At 38.6% G+C, this 16719-nt stretch overlaps 1 protein-coding gene and 1 long non-coding RNA gene across 2 annotated transcripts; both read right to left on the bottom strand.

Moving 5' to 3' along the window:
- Positions 1-2633: 2633 nt before the first annotated feature.
- LOC5570631 lies at positions 2634-3351 on the bottom strand. The gene is made up of 2 exons (XR_002500713.1): positions 2940-3351; positions 2634-2873 (listed from the first exon to the last, which is right to left on the bottom strand). It is a non-coding gene; the product is annotated as an uncharacterized LOC5570631 (long non-coding RNA).
- A 10967-nt stretch (positions 3352-14318) lies between these two features.
- Positions 14319-15889, bottom strand: LOC5574656. The gene is made up of 2 exons (XM_001661526.2): positions 15559-15889; positions 14319-15501 (listed from the first exon to the last, which is right to left on the bottom strand). The coding sequence occupies exons 1-2, from the start codon at positions 15603-15605 to the stop codon at positions 15009-15011; spliced, it is 540 nt and encodes a 179-aa protein (XP_001661576.2). The 5' UTR covers positions 15606-15889; the 3' UTR covers positions 14319-15008.
- Positions 15890-16719: the final 830 nt, after the last annotated feature.

Here is a 16719-nt window from a genome sequence, read left to right on the forward strand (position 1 = left end):
TTTATAGAGTAAGAGAACAAACAAAAACATATGATTCAATGATAGCCTACTTTCGCTACACAACAGCAAAAAAAAATGTTGATGCTCGGTATATTTCGTTCAGCTATTCTATTAGCCGGTGTTGATTTTTAGTTTTCCTAAATTTAGTAAACCGTGAATATTTGATTATTTTATTTATATGTTGTTTTGTGTGATCATAAAACGTAGTATATTTGATAGCGTTACGACGAAACTAGGGAAAGCTTGCTTCTCAGCTTTGAGCCCTTTTTTTCTCTGTTCGGATGCGCCACTGCGACCAGTATTTAGATCTATTGTGGCATTACCCGCATCCTTCGTGTATAGTGCATGTCGTATTACTCCATTTCCATTGATAGATTGTGAAGCATTGATTTCAGTAGAGTTCGTGATTTGAATCCTCAGAGATTGATAAAAATCGAATGGGATGCGGAGAGACGGGTTTAATAACCGAGGTACGATTCTCACAGGGGCCTTTCTTAGCCGAGTGGTTAGAGTCCGCGGCTACAAAGCAAAGCCATGCTGAAGGTGTCTGGGTTCAATTCCCGGTCAGTCCAGGATCTTTTCGTAATGGAAATTTCCTTGACTTCCCTGGGCATAGAGTATAATCGTACCTGCCACACGATATACGAAGGCGAAAATGGCAACTTTGGCATAGAAAGCTCTCAGTTAATAACTGTGGAAGTGCTCAGAAGAACACTAAGCTGAGAAGCAGGCTCTGTCCCAGTGGGGACGTTAATGCCAAGAAGAAGAAGAAGAATGATTTTCACAAGATCCAGCCAATTTGTTTGCTTCGCGGATGATAAAGATATTGTCGGCAGAACGATGGCAGACATGTACACCCGCCTGAAACGTGAAGCGACAAAAGTCGGCCTGGGGGTGAATGCGTCAAAAACAAAGTACATGCTGATAGGCGGAACCGAGCGCGACAGAACTCGCCTAGGAAGCAATGTTACGATAGACGGGGATACTTTTGAGGTGGTTGATGAGTTCTTCTACATCGGATCCTTGTTAACGGCTGATAACAACGTTAGTCGTGAAATACGGAGACGCATCATCAGTGAAAGTCGCGCCTACTATGGCCTCTAGAAGAAGCTGCGGTCAAAAAAAAATACACCCCCGCACCAAATGTACCATGTACAAAACGCTTATAAGACATGTGGTCCTCTATGAACATGAAGCATGGATTATTAGTGTGGGACGAAATTTAGATTCTCGCTCCAGTCCACTTTTTGGATTGTATTTAGGTCCCATAACAACTATGCAAAATTTCAGCTCAATCGGAGAAACTATATTTTAGCGCCAGCCGTTCAAAGTTTGTATGGGATTTACTATGGGAAAACTTACTTTTGCAAAGAAAAATCGCTAGAGGTCGTCCATTGACCTGTATAAAAATTCTGAACATAACAATAATAACAAAATCGGGCAAAATTTCCGAATTGTCTATGCTTAATAACTTTTTTCACAAGCATCGGATTGCTTTGAGGTCTTCGGCAATGTTGTTCATCGTATAAATACCTATCGATATCTCTGTTCATAATTTTTATAGAGGTCAAAGGGCGACCTCTGGCGATTTTTCTTTGCAAAAGTAAGATTTCCCATAGTAAATCCCATACAATCTTTGAACGGCTGGCGCTAAAATATAGTTTCTCCGATCGAGCTGAAATTTTGCACAGTTGTTATGGGACCTAAATGCAATCCAAAAAGTGGACTGGAGCGAGAATCTAAATTTTTCATATAACCGTGTCCCAGGATAATGGACCATGCTGGAAAATACCTGTAAGCACTTAGAGTGTTCGAACGAAGGGTGCTTATGACGATCTTAGGAGTGCAGGAGAACGGTGTGTGGCGGCGGAGAATTAATAACGAGCTCGCTAGGCTCTTTGGCGAACCCAGTATCCAGAAGATTGCTAAAGCCGGAAGGGTGCGCTGGGCAGGGCATGTTGCAAGACTACCGGACAACAATCCTGCAAAGATGGTGTTCGCGTCGAATCCGGTTGGCACAAGAAGAGGAGCACAGCGAGCGAGGTGGCTTGATCAGGTGCAACAAGATCTGGAGAACGTGGGCCAAAATCGAAGTTGGAGAGACACAGCCATGGACCGAGTAAATTGGCGTAACATCGGTCACGAGGTTTTATCAAATTAATTGATGTAACTCCAACTAAATAAAATAATAGAGACTTACATCTCAGCGAAGGCGTGCCTCTTAGCAAACATAATCGATTTAATTTCTGGGGAACCAAATCGGCACTACTGATATTTGATTATGCAACGGAACTCCAGTCCCATCCTTGTTGCGCTTTTAGTTTAGTCCCAGAATAATAATAAAATGGGGATTCATACTAGCAGCAATCTCGAATCAAGCTAGAAAATTTGTGCCCTTATAAGCACCTCTACGGTTGTTAACTGATAGCTTTCTTAGGGCCGATTTCTTCACCTTCACTCAAGCCGTAAACCACGTTTACCCGTATAGTTAAACTAGGTTTAGGGCCTAAGCGGTGGTGACCCTTAGCCAATTAACCATTTTTGCTTGAGTAAATCGTGTGGAGTACGGAGATACTGCCTAATCACAGGTTATAATGTAAAGACTTTTCAAAAAATGTATTGAAACCATCAAGTTCGTTAAAGCTTCACTGGTTTATTGTTCAATTGATGAAATTATAAATCTAGTATTGTGATTTTATTGATCGACATATAAATTATCGTAAGAGAGCTTCTTATCTAATGGCATACCAATTGTGATAAAGATGCAGGTATCATCAAAAGTTCGCTATTTTACGACACTGCCCTTTGTGATCCCTCTGATAACCCGGTGGACAGATCGTTGGGGCCGATATTACGTTGAACGCTTGTGAAACCTACAATCAAAAAAGTGCTAATTACTCGTCGCTAAACGCTAAATGTCGCATGCGCAGTTGACTCACCTGTTTCACTTGTACAACTTCCTCAACGACTTCCTGCCTTTGATCCAATTTTGGCTCCGATTCCGTTTGTGGGCTGATAACATTTTCTGATTTGAGACAAGGCGTCTCTTGTCGAGACAGTTTGCTTCCCATTTCCACTGAAAACTAAATCTCTCTTTCGTAACAGTCAGTGATTTCACCCCGTTCTAGCGATTTGAGGTTTGCACAATTTGAGATGGGCCGAATGCTGTCCCTCGTAAAATGTAATGTTTATTTTATCGATGTTTACCTTTACGTCGCAAACTTACGTTCGGTCTGGCTTGTTTCAATGTCAGTAAGTGACTGTCGGGCTTGGCCATTCACGACAATCACTGGTCAATGATGGTATGATTACCTCCACCAGTTATCACTGTCTAGAGAGGGTGATAAAATTTTTACCTGTAAGATACATCGTCGCGATGCAACAATAAGTTTGTCTGTTTGAGGTGCTCTGATCTACAATATTGTATACTAAGGTGGACATACGTGATTTATAACTTTAGTACATTATTTAGGTTAGTAAAAAATGAAAAAAATGTCTTATATAGCGAAGTGATGTCAGAATATACCTACTACAGTAATCAGAAATAACATTCACTCTCGAAAAGAATGAGAATGACGTTTGTATATGTTAAATTCACGTCCAAACAATTTTGGCATATTTCCTATGGGACATACTGTATATATCGATATTCTTATGCAAACTTCAACTTCGTTGAGCCGCTCATTACTAAAAACAGTTTATTGGAGTCCTAATGATAAAATGAAGGGGTGTAACTGAAAATTTATGCAGTTGGATAGTTATGGACCACCCTATTGTACACATGCAAAATTGTTATCAAACTTCCGCCAGCTCAGGCTGGTATGCTATCTGGGTATTGTATCGATATGCGTTCGACGCACACGATTGGACACCACTTTCGTGATAATTAAACAAAAAAAAGAGCAATTATGCCAGTTGTCGTAATATATAGGCAAACAATTTAATTCGCTTATTGACTCTGTATTCTTTTCCTTCGTAGTTTTTTTTTCAGCAAAAAATAAGCTTGCCTTGATATGCTTATTACCTTCATATGCTTATTAACTATACCATCATTTTGTTAAGGGTTTTCTCTACGTCATCTGGCGATGTGACGCAATCTCTATTGAGATTTGTAGAAGATTTTGGGTGAGCATGCGTTACGATACTGTTGAGAATTTGTTGTAGATATGCAACTAGTACCACTAGATTTTGTTTGCAACTTCGTGTTTACCACACAATGGGGCAATGGAAAATTGACAAAGAAAACTGTCTGTTTACTAGTCGAAAAACTGCTCAAAGAATAGGATCAAGGGACGTAGGGGGATTAGGGGCATAATGAACATACGGGGCGAAATGGACACCCTCTCAATATCTGATAATACGCATATTTCATCAAAAGTTCATTCACTGCATGAAATCTGTAATGCATTTGAAATGTTTGACGGTATAAAAGTTTATTTTTTGCTTCAATTGTTCTTCAAAATTTGACTTAAAATTTTTCTCAGTTTCAAATTGGCATATAAGCAAGACCGTGGAAGAATCTTATTTTTGAGCAAAGTAACGAACCCAGAAAGGTTCTTTTTAGCTATTATGATTGAGGGAGAGCCCTTTTGCATATCGGAATGATTGACAGTCATTGAATATATTGGAATAACTAAATTTCATGCAGGTGTTCATTTCGCCCCGATACCTTTTTACCAGCCTTGTTTTCGACCCAATTTTCTATCTCGCTTTTCTGACATATGATATGATTTTTATCACTATGAATGAATGTGGCACGTCGTACTAAAATCAAACTTGAAAACTAGCCGGGGGTAAATTAAAAGTATTGCCATTTAATGGTCTTAAAACGAACATTTGCTTAACGTGTCCATTATGCCCCTAATTCCCCTAACAGCAGAAAAAACATGATTGTCTAATATTTATTAGATATTAAATAGGCCCCTGTCTATATAGTATCAAGTGTAATTTTATACCAGCCTGAATTCAGACATGTTCAACAAAAGTGTAATCAGCCGCATCGTACAAATATCAGGAAGAAATATAAAGAACAAACACTCCCTTTCATAAGTTTGGGTTCACCCCTTAAAAAACATGCAAAACTGTTCTGTCCATATCTCTGTGATTACACGTCCAATTGAAACTCTCTAAGCCGCATTCGAAAGGCAAAGAGTTATTCCGACTTCGTATGTATTTTTACAAAAACATTCTTTGAACTTTGTATACTAAATTTTTACTTGAAGTTGTGGCATTTTCCAAAAAACACACTGAAAAAACATAGCTGATTTCCTCAGTATTGGATCAACCAAAATTTTAAAACAAGGTATCATTAGAATCGTAATCTTATATTCTTTGATGGACACTCACGAATTTTTTGCGGAAAAATCTGAAAAGTAATCAAAATCAATTAAACAGTCAGTCAAGTCATCGTGCAAAAGTTTGGGTTCACCTGAACTTTCTTAAATCTGTGAAATCTCAAACCAATCATGTACGCGCCATTATTTGCCCTCAAAAAAAGCTTTAAACTATTAAAATCGGTTAAAAAATGGCAGAGATATTGACAAAAATGATGTGCATGCGGCTCAGATGAACCCAAACTTTTGCACGATTTGCATCATACTGAGGGGTGAACCCAAACTTTTGCACGATGACTTGACTGATGGATTCATTGAGTTTGAGTACTTTCCAGATTTTTCCGCAAAAAAATTGTGAGTGTCCATCAAAGAATATAAGATTACGATTCTAATGACACTTTGATTTAAAATTTTGGTCGGTCCAATGCTGAGGAAATTAGATATGATTTTTCAGTGTGTTTTTTGAAAAATGTAACAACTTTAAGTGAAAAATTAGTATACAAAATTCAGAAAATATTTTTGGAAAAATACATACAAAGAAAGAATAACTCTTTGCCTTTCGAATGCGACTTAAAGAGTTTCAATTGGACGTGTAATCACAGAGATATGGACAGAACACTTTTGTATGTTTTCGAGGGGGTGAACCCAAACTTTTGCACGGGAGTGTACATGACTCGAGCTGACATAACCGGGTCGGTGATCGCTACTGCTCACCTGAGAGAGAGGAGACAGCTCACTGACAGCTGGCATGTTTTCTAGCCTTCTTTGACTTCTCTTTTCAATTCTTGGGTAGTGCACAACGGTCAGATGAACTTATTTTGGGCAAAATCATATTTACTTCATGTTGTTCACTATGCAATGGATATGAATACATAAAAATTGATAGCAATTCGCCAACGCACAACTATATTTAGGTATTCTACTTTATAAAATGTGAAAGCATCGAAAAACACGTAGAAATTTCAATTACGTTTACTTGAATTTTGACGCTTTTTCAAGTTCTGCCCTCCGAATGTGTTGGTTTTCCAGTGACAGTTGGTGACAGGTTCCCTTGACTTTTGGGAGCTCGCAATCCAAGCCAGCTGGCTCCTCTCTCTCAGCTGCTCACTAAGCAGAAGGTTTCGAGTACAATCTCAACTGCGTCTCGGGATGTCTATAAGAGGATGCAGTGCACTCAAGGACGTAACGAGAATAGTAATCAACTGTTAGATACTTCAGTGCGCATCGTACCTTCGTGCTGTGCGTACACGAATTCTCTCTGCTCTTGGAAGTTTTCTTAAAAACTACCTAAAGCAATAAAACAGTACTTTTCAGTGCTAAAAAAAACAGCACTATTCAGTGCTAAAATTAAAAACGGTACTTTTCAGTACTACTAAATCAGTAGTTTTCAATACAATATTTTCTACTATTGATCCCTTTACGATCCTTGTTTGGACCCGTGCCTTCGATTTTTCGTTGGACCCGTTGGCGAAAGCTAGCGGTGGTAATCCTACTTGGACACCGTCTTGGGAAAAAAAAAACCTCTCGAAGGTCACGTCTTCTTTCGTTTATTCACTAAACATGGTTGCAACTGCAAACAAAAGGAAGGGTGAATCTCTGAATTCACTACTTCGTTCCAAAAAAGTGGGTTTCAAAACTGTCACTAAACGTGGCATGGAAGAAAGGACGTTTCTCTGGAATGCGAACTTTCTTCCAAGGGTGAAATGAATAATGTTGATAGTTGTATCGAAATAAGCAATCAGTTCGATGCTCTAGACAAATTTTCTGAACACCAAATCGAAGCAGCCTCTAGCTTAAGTTCTTTGATTCAATTGAGGAAGCAAAGAGTGCCGCCTATCGTGATCATTTGTTGCGAATTTGGAGGACTTAGGCAGGAGATCTTGAACTCCATTAGGGGAATCAAGGTTTCCTTCCAAATCGCAAAGAAAGGAGACTGTCGCGTTTTGCCGGAAATTCTTAAAGATCGCGAACTTCTTCTTAAACATCTTGAAGAGAAGAACAACAATTTTTTACTTATGACGACAAAACTGAACGTTTGTCCAAAGTCGTCTTGAAATGTCTCTCAGGTGACTATAAGTCACCTGAATAGATCAAAAATGGAATAAATGATTTACTTGAATTTCCCCAGTCCAAGTAATCATTATGAAAAAGAGAACCCAATCTGGCATTGTTCGGAAAGGGCTTTCTCAAGAATATTATTTAGTTCACTTTAACAAAAAAGAACTAAATAATATTGAAGCTTTAGAAAAAGCAAAACTTATGTTCGATGTCCGTGTGACGTGGGAACATTTCCAGAAACCTGGAGGAAATTACCAGAACCCCACTCAGTGCCGTTGGTGCCAAAAGTGGGGTCATGGTACAACAACTTGCCGCATGGATGCTAAATGCATGGTTTGTGGAGATTCTTCTCACGCTAAAGAAGTCTGTCCAGTGATGTCAGATACCACCAAGTTTATATGCTCGAATTGCGGGGGCAATCATAAGTCCAATTTTTGGGCTTGCCCTTCGTGAAGGAGAGTCGTCGAGGCTCGTGCCAGGCAGATGAAAGATAATATCCGTTACGATAACGGTCTTTTCCGGAATTTGCCTGGTAGAGTATCGAACAATACTCATTTTTCAGTTAACGATCGCTTGATTAGGAATCATACCCATCAGGAAGATCATAATCATGCTCATTCACAAACTAATTTTAATCCGTCGGGTAGCCGTTCTAATCTTTTAATTTCGAATGTATCTACCCACGTAAAACCCTTTGCCAATATCGTACCACGTAATTAGAAGTCCTCCCCTATTCGTACTATGAGCATCCATTCTACTTGTTTCAAATCAAATGAAAAAAAAACCATGCCGCCACAGGTAACATCTACTCCGGCTCTTCGTCTACCGAAAATTCTAACGGAAAATCATCAAATGCACCCACTTCAAGTGGTATGCCTGCCTCTGATTTTAGTTTTCCAACTGAACAATTGCATCTTATGATTCCAACGGCAGAATTTTATTTGATTATTTGTTGCTCTTCAGGATATTTCTCAATTCAATACCCTGATAGCCCAACATGTTTTTCCTCTTCTAGAAATACATTTACGATTGACTTGGTCTTAACCGACTCTTGGCATCTTTGTAGCCAATTAGTTACTCATGCTGATTTTGATTTTGATCATGTCCCTGTTACGTTTCAAATATCCCTTGAAGCGATTCTCAATCTTATCAGCTCCACTTCATCCGCTCCATTTGAATCCGTGATTATAGCCGATGATCTTAAACTCATGATCCGTATTGAAAACGTGAGAAGAAGGCTATTTCAACGCACTCTCGATCCTGCTATGAAAATTATATGGCAGGATTTGCAGAAAGTAAACGAGTTCATGGGAAGTTATCAAGCCGGCTTCGTTGACGGCCGATCGACAACGGACCAGATCTTTACTGTACGGCAAATCCTCCAAAAATGTCGTGAATACCAGGTCCCAACGCATCACCTTTTCATCGATTTCAAAGCGGCATACGACAGTATCGACCGCGTAGAGCTATGGAAAATCATGGACGAGAACAGCTTTCCCGGGAAGCTCTCGAGACTGATAAGAGCGACGATGGAAGGTGTGCAAAATTGTGTGAAGGTTTCAGGCGAACACTCCAGTTCGTTTGGATCCCACCGGGGACTACGACAAGGTGATGGACTTTCGTGCCTGTTGTTCAATATTGCGCTAGAAGGTGTTATGCGGAGAGCCGGGCTTAACAGCCGGGGTACGATTTTTACGAGATCCAGTCAATTTGTTTGCTTCGCGGATGATATGGACATCGTCGGCCGAACATTTGAAAAGGTGGCAGACCTGTAGGGGGAGATCCCCCAGTACCGGACAGCACCCAATACCGGACAAAGTTGAAAAATTGAGAAATCATGGTCCAATCAAGATGTTGTATTAGTAGAAAAGGAAGCTATTATAGAGACTAATGTTTGCGTAGAATAACACATCCTTGAAATATGCACGCCTTTCCAAAAAACTACAAAAGTTTGAAAATTTTAAAAAATTTGACGTGTCGCCTTAATTTTGAGCCTATTTAGTTATTATTTCGAAAATGAAAAAATAATTTGGATCACGCAAGCATGTTCGAACATAATCCTTAATTGATAGTATGAATGTATTTTGTACCATAATTGAACTAAATATGGACAAATTACAATTTTGGTTGAGCACCTCCTGTCCCCCAGTTTCGGACAGCTTGATTTGTTATATGATATCTTTGTAATTATTGCACCATTGTCTCAAAATACATTCATTTTTCATGGATTCCGTCGATCATGGTATCAAACATGCAATAAAATTAAGAAGAATGAACATTCAGAACAACATCGTAAAATGTGCTATTTTTCATCATATATGAAAGAGGTTTTCGATGGACATCTTGCAAACTAAGGAAAACTCAAATTGTTCATGTAAATGTTGCAAATGCATTGAATTGGCAATTACAGTCGACTCTCCACATCTCGATGTTCTACATCTCGATATCTCTCCCTATGTCGATGATTTTTTCGGTCCCTTCATTCTGCATACATTTTCACTCTCCATATCTCGATATCCTCCTTATCTCGATATCTCCCTATCTCGATGTGATTTTCGTTCCCAATTTTCTCTCCGTATGTCGATATGCCCATTATCAAAGGTTACTAGACTAGATTTTAGAGATTCAAAACAATTTGCAATGATGAAATGACATCTTTTTGTTTTTGATTTTCCTGGCAACGGAGTGATTTTCAATCTAGTATTCGTTAAAAAATTGTTCTATGTCTCGATCTCTCCCTATCTCGATGGTCCCTTCGATATCGAGATGTAGAGAGGTGACTGTATATACTATTCCTAAAGTAAACACATTCAAAGATGTTCAAATTCACATAATTCGAGGCATTTCCAGATCGTGTCCGGTATTGGGTGCCACCTCTCAAGATCGATCAATTTGGTACTAAAATACATCATCAAAATGCAATGTCAAAATTCATATTTATATTTTCAAATTTATTTTTGTACATCATAAAAATGTTAATATTCATCATAAATGGGTAACACGAGCACATGAAACTAATATTTTTCGACTTATGAATTTAGTGGCTTAAGTGTCCGGTACTGGGGGATCTCCCCCTACACCCGCCTGAAACGCGAGGCAGCAAAAGTTGGACTGGTGGTGAATGCGGCCAAGACAAAGTACATGCTAGCTGGTGGGGCCGAGCGCGACAGGGCTCGCCTAGGTAGCAGTGTTACGATAGACGGGGATACTTTCGAGGTGGTCGACGAGTTCGTCTACCTTGGATCCTTGCTGACGGCTGACAATAACGTTAGCCGTGAAATACGGAGGCGCATCATCAGTAGAAGTCGCGCCTACTATGGCCTCCAGAAGAAGCTGCGGTCAAAAAAGATTCACGCCCGCACCAAATGTATCATGTACAAAACGCTCATAAGGCCGGTAGTCCTCTACGGGCATGGAACGTAGACGATGCTCGAAGAGGACCTGCAAGCACTTGGAGTCTTCGAACGTCGGGTGCTTAGAACGATCTTCGGTGTTGTGCAGGATAACGCTGTGTGGCGGCGAAGGATGAACCACGAGCTCGCCCAACTCTACGGCGAACCCAGTATCCAGAAGGTGGCCAAAGCTGGAAGGATACGATGGGCAGGGCATGTTGCAAGAATGCCGGACAACAACCCTGCAAAGATGGTGTTCGCTTCGGATCCGGTTGGTACAAGAAGGCGTGGAGCGCAGCGAGCTAGGTGGGCGGATCAAGTGCGTATCGATTTGACGAGCGTGGGGCAGAACCGAGGATGGAGAGATGCGGCCACGAACCGAGTATTGTGGCGTGAAATTGTTGATTCAGTGTTATCTGTGTAGATGTTAACTAAATAAATGAATGATTTGCAGAAAGAAATCAAGAATCGTTTTGCGCAATTAAGAAACAAAAATTTTGAAAATAAGATTTCTGCATTGAACCCTGGCTCTGAGCCCTTTTGGAAATTATCTAAAATTTTGAAAAAAACCTCAGAAGCCAATACCGGCATTGAAAGAGGAAAACAAATTATTACTAACTAATTGCGAAAAAGCTCAAAAATTTGCTATGCAGTTTGAAAGCGCGCACAATTTTAATTAAGGACTTACTAGTCCAATTGAAAATCAAGTTACTCAGAACTTCGAAAACATTCTCAATCAAGAGAACGTTTTAGAAAATTCCTGGAAGACTAATTTGGAAGAAGTGAGAACTATTATTAAAAAAATCAAAAATGTGAAAGCTCCTGGCGATGATAGGATTTTCTACATCCTCATCAAGAAACTTCCAGAAAGTAGCTTATCATTTTTAGTTGATATATTTAACAAATGTTTTCAATTAGCATATTTTCCTGACAAATGGAAAAATGCTAAGGTTGTTCCAATTTCAAAACCAGACAAAAAACTAGCTATCGTCCAATCAGTTTGCTTTCCTCCATCAGTAAACTTTTTGAAAAGGTCAGTTTGAACAGAATTATGGTCCACATTAACGAAAATTCAATTTTTGCCAAAGAACAGTTCGGATTCCACCATGGGCTCTCCGCCAAAGGTCAAAGTCTGCGTGTCATCTGTAGTCGATTGCAAACAAGTTTGGATATATTTTCTTCATACTTGTTTTTTGGAAGATTTCTCCTAATTTGGAAGCAACTAATAACTCAACTAATAATATTCCCACATAAACCAAAAGCTCTTAATTTAAAACCTTCAAGTAGACATATTGTCATGATGAGAGGGGTTCCAATAAATTGGTCAGATGAAGTTAAGTGTCTAGGGCTCATGCTAGATAAGAATTTAGCTTTCAAAAATCACATTGAGGGCATTCAAGCCAAATGTAATAATTATGTAAAATGTCTCTATCCCCTTATTAATAGAAAATCAAAACTTTGTCTTAAGAACAAGCTTTTGATATTCAAACAAATTTTCAGGCTAGCCATGTTGAATGTTGTACCAATATGCACTAGCTGTTGTAATACCAGGAAGAAGAGCTGCAGCTCTGCAGAGAATTCAAAATAAAATTTTGAAAATGGTTCTGAAGCTTCCTCCCTGGTATAGCACCAATGAGTTACATAGAAAATCCAATGTCGAAACAATGGAACAAGTGTCAAATAAAATAATTAATAATTTCAGGCAAAAATCTTCTATTGCCACGATTAATGCGTTATATATTGCTGTGTGCGATTGAAATGCAAATATCAAATGTCGTAAGATTTTTAATAAGGAAGGCGAAGTCAACGATTTATTTTCTTTGCTAGGTTGGCGGTGATATGGATCATGATTGCTAAGTATCCTTTGATTACTTTGTGTTTCCGCATTTGAAGCCCCGTTAGGCTGGATTTGCACGTCAAACGCAAACAGCAATATTTAGATTAAGTAAGGTTAAGTAAACTGAAAACATTTTTTTTTCTCTTATAAGCAGGTTAAACCAACTCATCCGTAAAAAAAAATCTGAACTGCTACGGCAAACGTAATGTAATATGTTGTTAACAAAATGTTAATAAATGCCTCAATTTGTTTTACCAAATCAGGATGATAGTGTTGTCTAACACAGGGTTTAGGGGAAAGCACTAATTGTCGACGCGTGCATACAATTTTAGCCTACTTTGTATGAAAATCCGAATATTGGCACAGATTTAGTAGTAAATTAGTGCATTTACCCTCCTTGTATTAGGAATGAGATGCAGTTTCAGAAGGATTTCATATCAAATAAACTGTAGGTAGATAAAGGCATTGCGGTACTTGTTGGGACACAGAAATCTCTTTTGGCTACGACAACAATTCTTATACGATTTGATATTAAATTATTATTGAATCTTGCATAATCTAAGACAGTGGTGCTCATCCTGCGGCCCGCGGGCCGCATGTGGCCCTCTGAGCCCAAGAATGCGGCCCGCGGAACACTTTTGGAGAAAAGAAGAAAATTCTTATTCTACAATTACAAAAGTGCATAACATTCAGTAAGGACTTCCAATACTTCCAAAGAAATGGGGAAACACTCGTACTGTTCATTATTACTTTTGTGGTTCTTGTTTAAATGTTTTGGGATCTCTTGTTAAATACGTCGTTGGGAAAAATGATATTATCCTATGTAACAGAAAAATAACTGATTTAGTGCTGAAAAATATGAATATTTTCATAATAATTTTAAAAATCTGGATTTGATCTTGATTCTGAATCTGTTTCGTTCACAATTAATTATTTTCAATGTTTGTATTCACAGGGAGAATCTTTCATAAAAATCAAAACAATTAATCTGCAAATCATTCTGATTCTTTTCTTAGAAACAAAACCAATAAAATTTTTCAACCCTTTCTCACAGTTTTGGTCGACATTTTATCTGTCAATTTGGCGTTTTTAAAACAAGTTCTTGAGCAAAAGTTGTTGCAAAGAAGCTAAACTGTTCAAAATATGTATATTGTTTTAAACGAAATCAATCGTTTGTTTATTATTTATCGATGAATGCTACCATGAGAAAAAAAAGGTTAATGCGCAGGAGAAATTAACAGTGATAAGGAGAGTTTTGTAAATATATATAAAAATAGTTGGGAAAGTCAATCAGTCCTTTTATTTATTTTTTTATATGAAAAACACTCTTTTTTTCATTATTTAAATCTCATTTGCATATTCTGAGTTTTGGGAATTTTGAATCATTAAATCAAGTGTGTGCATGAATGAGGCCAAATGTAACATGATCGATTTCTTTGCATCGATCTTCTCTTCTGCGAATAAAAGTGACAAGTTTCTTTGCCCTTTTTCACGCTAGTCAGCGAAGTAAGTCCTGAGATGGAAACATGCCGAAAAATTTGAATCTTCTCTCCTTTATTCACAGAAGAGAAAATCTATAGAAAGAAATCTATCGTGCTACATTTTATGTGACACAAAAACTATAAACTGTTGGAAAAACGTTTACTTGGTATTATTGATGCGTAAGTTTTTCAGAACTTTTGTGAAATATATTTTTAACTAACATACGGTCAGAAACTATCTAATTTAGCTGATTTATTGAGCTTATTGCCTGCATCAAATTGCAAAAGCTTTGTGTGTAGTATTTTAAGTGTGCATTTTGAAAATGGTTTCCTGCGAGACGAGCAAATAAACAACGGTTAGCACTGGTAGAAAAAATTGTGTTCAAATTAAATGACCAAAATGTTGGAGACCGCACCTCTCAGATTCAAATATCCCAATGCGGCCCGCTGCGCTGATGAAAAATCACGATTTGGCCCGCAACGTGCTCCAGCTTGAGCACCACTGATCTAAGATATATTTTTTTAAAACACAAACACCGTCTTTAGCTATTTAATATTCACAGACTGCAAATTAACACTTGACACTAAAATGCACCAGACTAGACAATGCACACTGGGCCAGAATTTAGCCTGACAAAACCTCATTTTTTTGAATTATTTGCATCGGTGGCAAAGAGGTTGATATAAATTTTAAATTTGCACCATGGATTAGACAAATATACTACACCGGTAATAAATGCTGAAAGAATTTGAAGCAATCGATAAAAAAATATATTTACAATAATAGATTATAGTACACAGCTAAAATTGAAAGATTACTATCAATATTACACATGCTAAATTGGACTTCGCTATAGATAGTTTGTAAAACATAACCCATGAACATCAAAACTAAACCATTCCACGTTCAGTACACTTTTGTATGTTCGTTAAACTTCGTCACTTTAGCATGCCTCTCCATCACTGCACAGAGATCGTCATCGTCGCTTTCCTCAAGTCCGGCTTTCCGCTTTCTCTTCCGTGTGATTTGTTCCAACAGTTCGGGGTGATATTTCAGTCGCTGTTTCAACGTCTCCTCGTCCATGTAGTCCCAGAGATCCCAGTCGTCCATCAGGGCCAGCGGTTTTCGTTCCGGGGTCGTCGCTCCCGCGTTCTCCGTCGAATCGTCCAATTCCGGGGATCCTGCCTCCGAACGGTATGCATCATAAAAGTACGCCCTATGTGGATCACGGTCGAACTCTTCCTCGCTCCATACAATTTCATCGTGCTCGGATTCTGGTTGCGGATCAACGTTTTCCACAGATCCGCCAACTGCTCCCTCGCTGTTGTCGTTGGCTATAACGTTATTGTTGTTCTGCTCAAGGCATTCGTCGCTCCTCAGCGGTTGAAGGTCATCATCCCTGAAACAGACCAAAATTAAATTCATCGATTTCCACATTACGCCATTCGCCACTTACATGATGCACCATTTAAAGGGAGTTTTATCTCGGCATTCACTACACATACGGACTCGATTAAATTAGCGTTCTCAATCCACAATCGTTGCTTAACATTATAATTGCTTTTTTGTACCTAAAAACTACGCGATGTCATCGTTTTCTTACGCGGAGGACTCAATTTATTTACAATAAATTCTCATAAAAATGAATGGTTCAGTGCAGAAACTGAAATGTTCGTCAATACTTGTTTATCCATAGCTAGTCGACAGTCTGTCAGTATGCATACCTACATCTATCGCACTGGAAGCTATATAACGGGTAGTGTGTAATGACAGAGAAGCGCTGACATTTTGAAACTCACCACACCGTTTTTTCCCCTACATGTCTTTTACCTTAATCGCGAGCCAAGCGCTAAACGCACCTTCACACGATACTCCCGTATGAAAAACCGAAAGCATGGTGAGATGTGTGGTTGAAATGTTTCTTCAATGCCGTTGATACCCATGGGTAATAAAATATTTTTTTACCTAAGCACAATATGCGCTTTCTACTAGTTTATGATGCCTGTAGGGGCTTGTGCTGTTCGCTCATATAATAACAGCTCGAATATTACCGATGGAACTCTAATTTTTCTCCAAGCGATCAAGTCTGACATCGTTGTAAAACTGTTCAAACTTCCATGCTTATATGTTAATCATCTCATTTATTAACAAAGATATGCTGCACTGTCCATATTCGCATTGTCAACGTCCGTATCTGGATATTTCTCTATCTCGATGTGATGATCATTTCCGTATTTCTCTCCGTAGGGTAAGTGTTCCCTTAGTTGTGGGTGTTCCTATAGTTGCGGTAGTGTCATTTTCACTGATTTTACTATATTAGCCACAGAACTGACGCTACCAATCGACGTATTGGCTTGTTGATACACGGAATAGTTGAAAAAAAGCGTTCAAATTGCTTCAAAACCGATGAAATATCACTAAAATTGCTAAACTTTTTCTTACCTGTACCACTAGTTGCGGTAAAGTGTTCCTATAGTGGAGGATCCCATAAAAAAATCACGAATACCGCAACTATAAGAACACAAATTAAAAAATACCGCAATTGAAGGAATAGTGTACCAATAGTGGATCGTTTCTTTCCGTTTACAATATTAACATGTACATTAAGGGGGCAGGA

The sequence above is a fragment of the Aedes aegypti genome, chromosome 2 (assembly GCF_002204515.2).
Source record: "Aedes aegypti strain LVP_AGWG chromosome 2, AaegL5.0 Primary Assembly, whole genome shotgun sequence".
NCBI classification, from domain to species: Eukaryota; Metazoa; Arthropoda; class Insecta; order Diptera; family Culicidae; genus Aedes; species Aedes aegypti.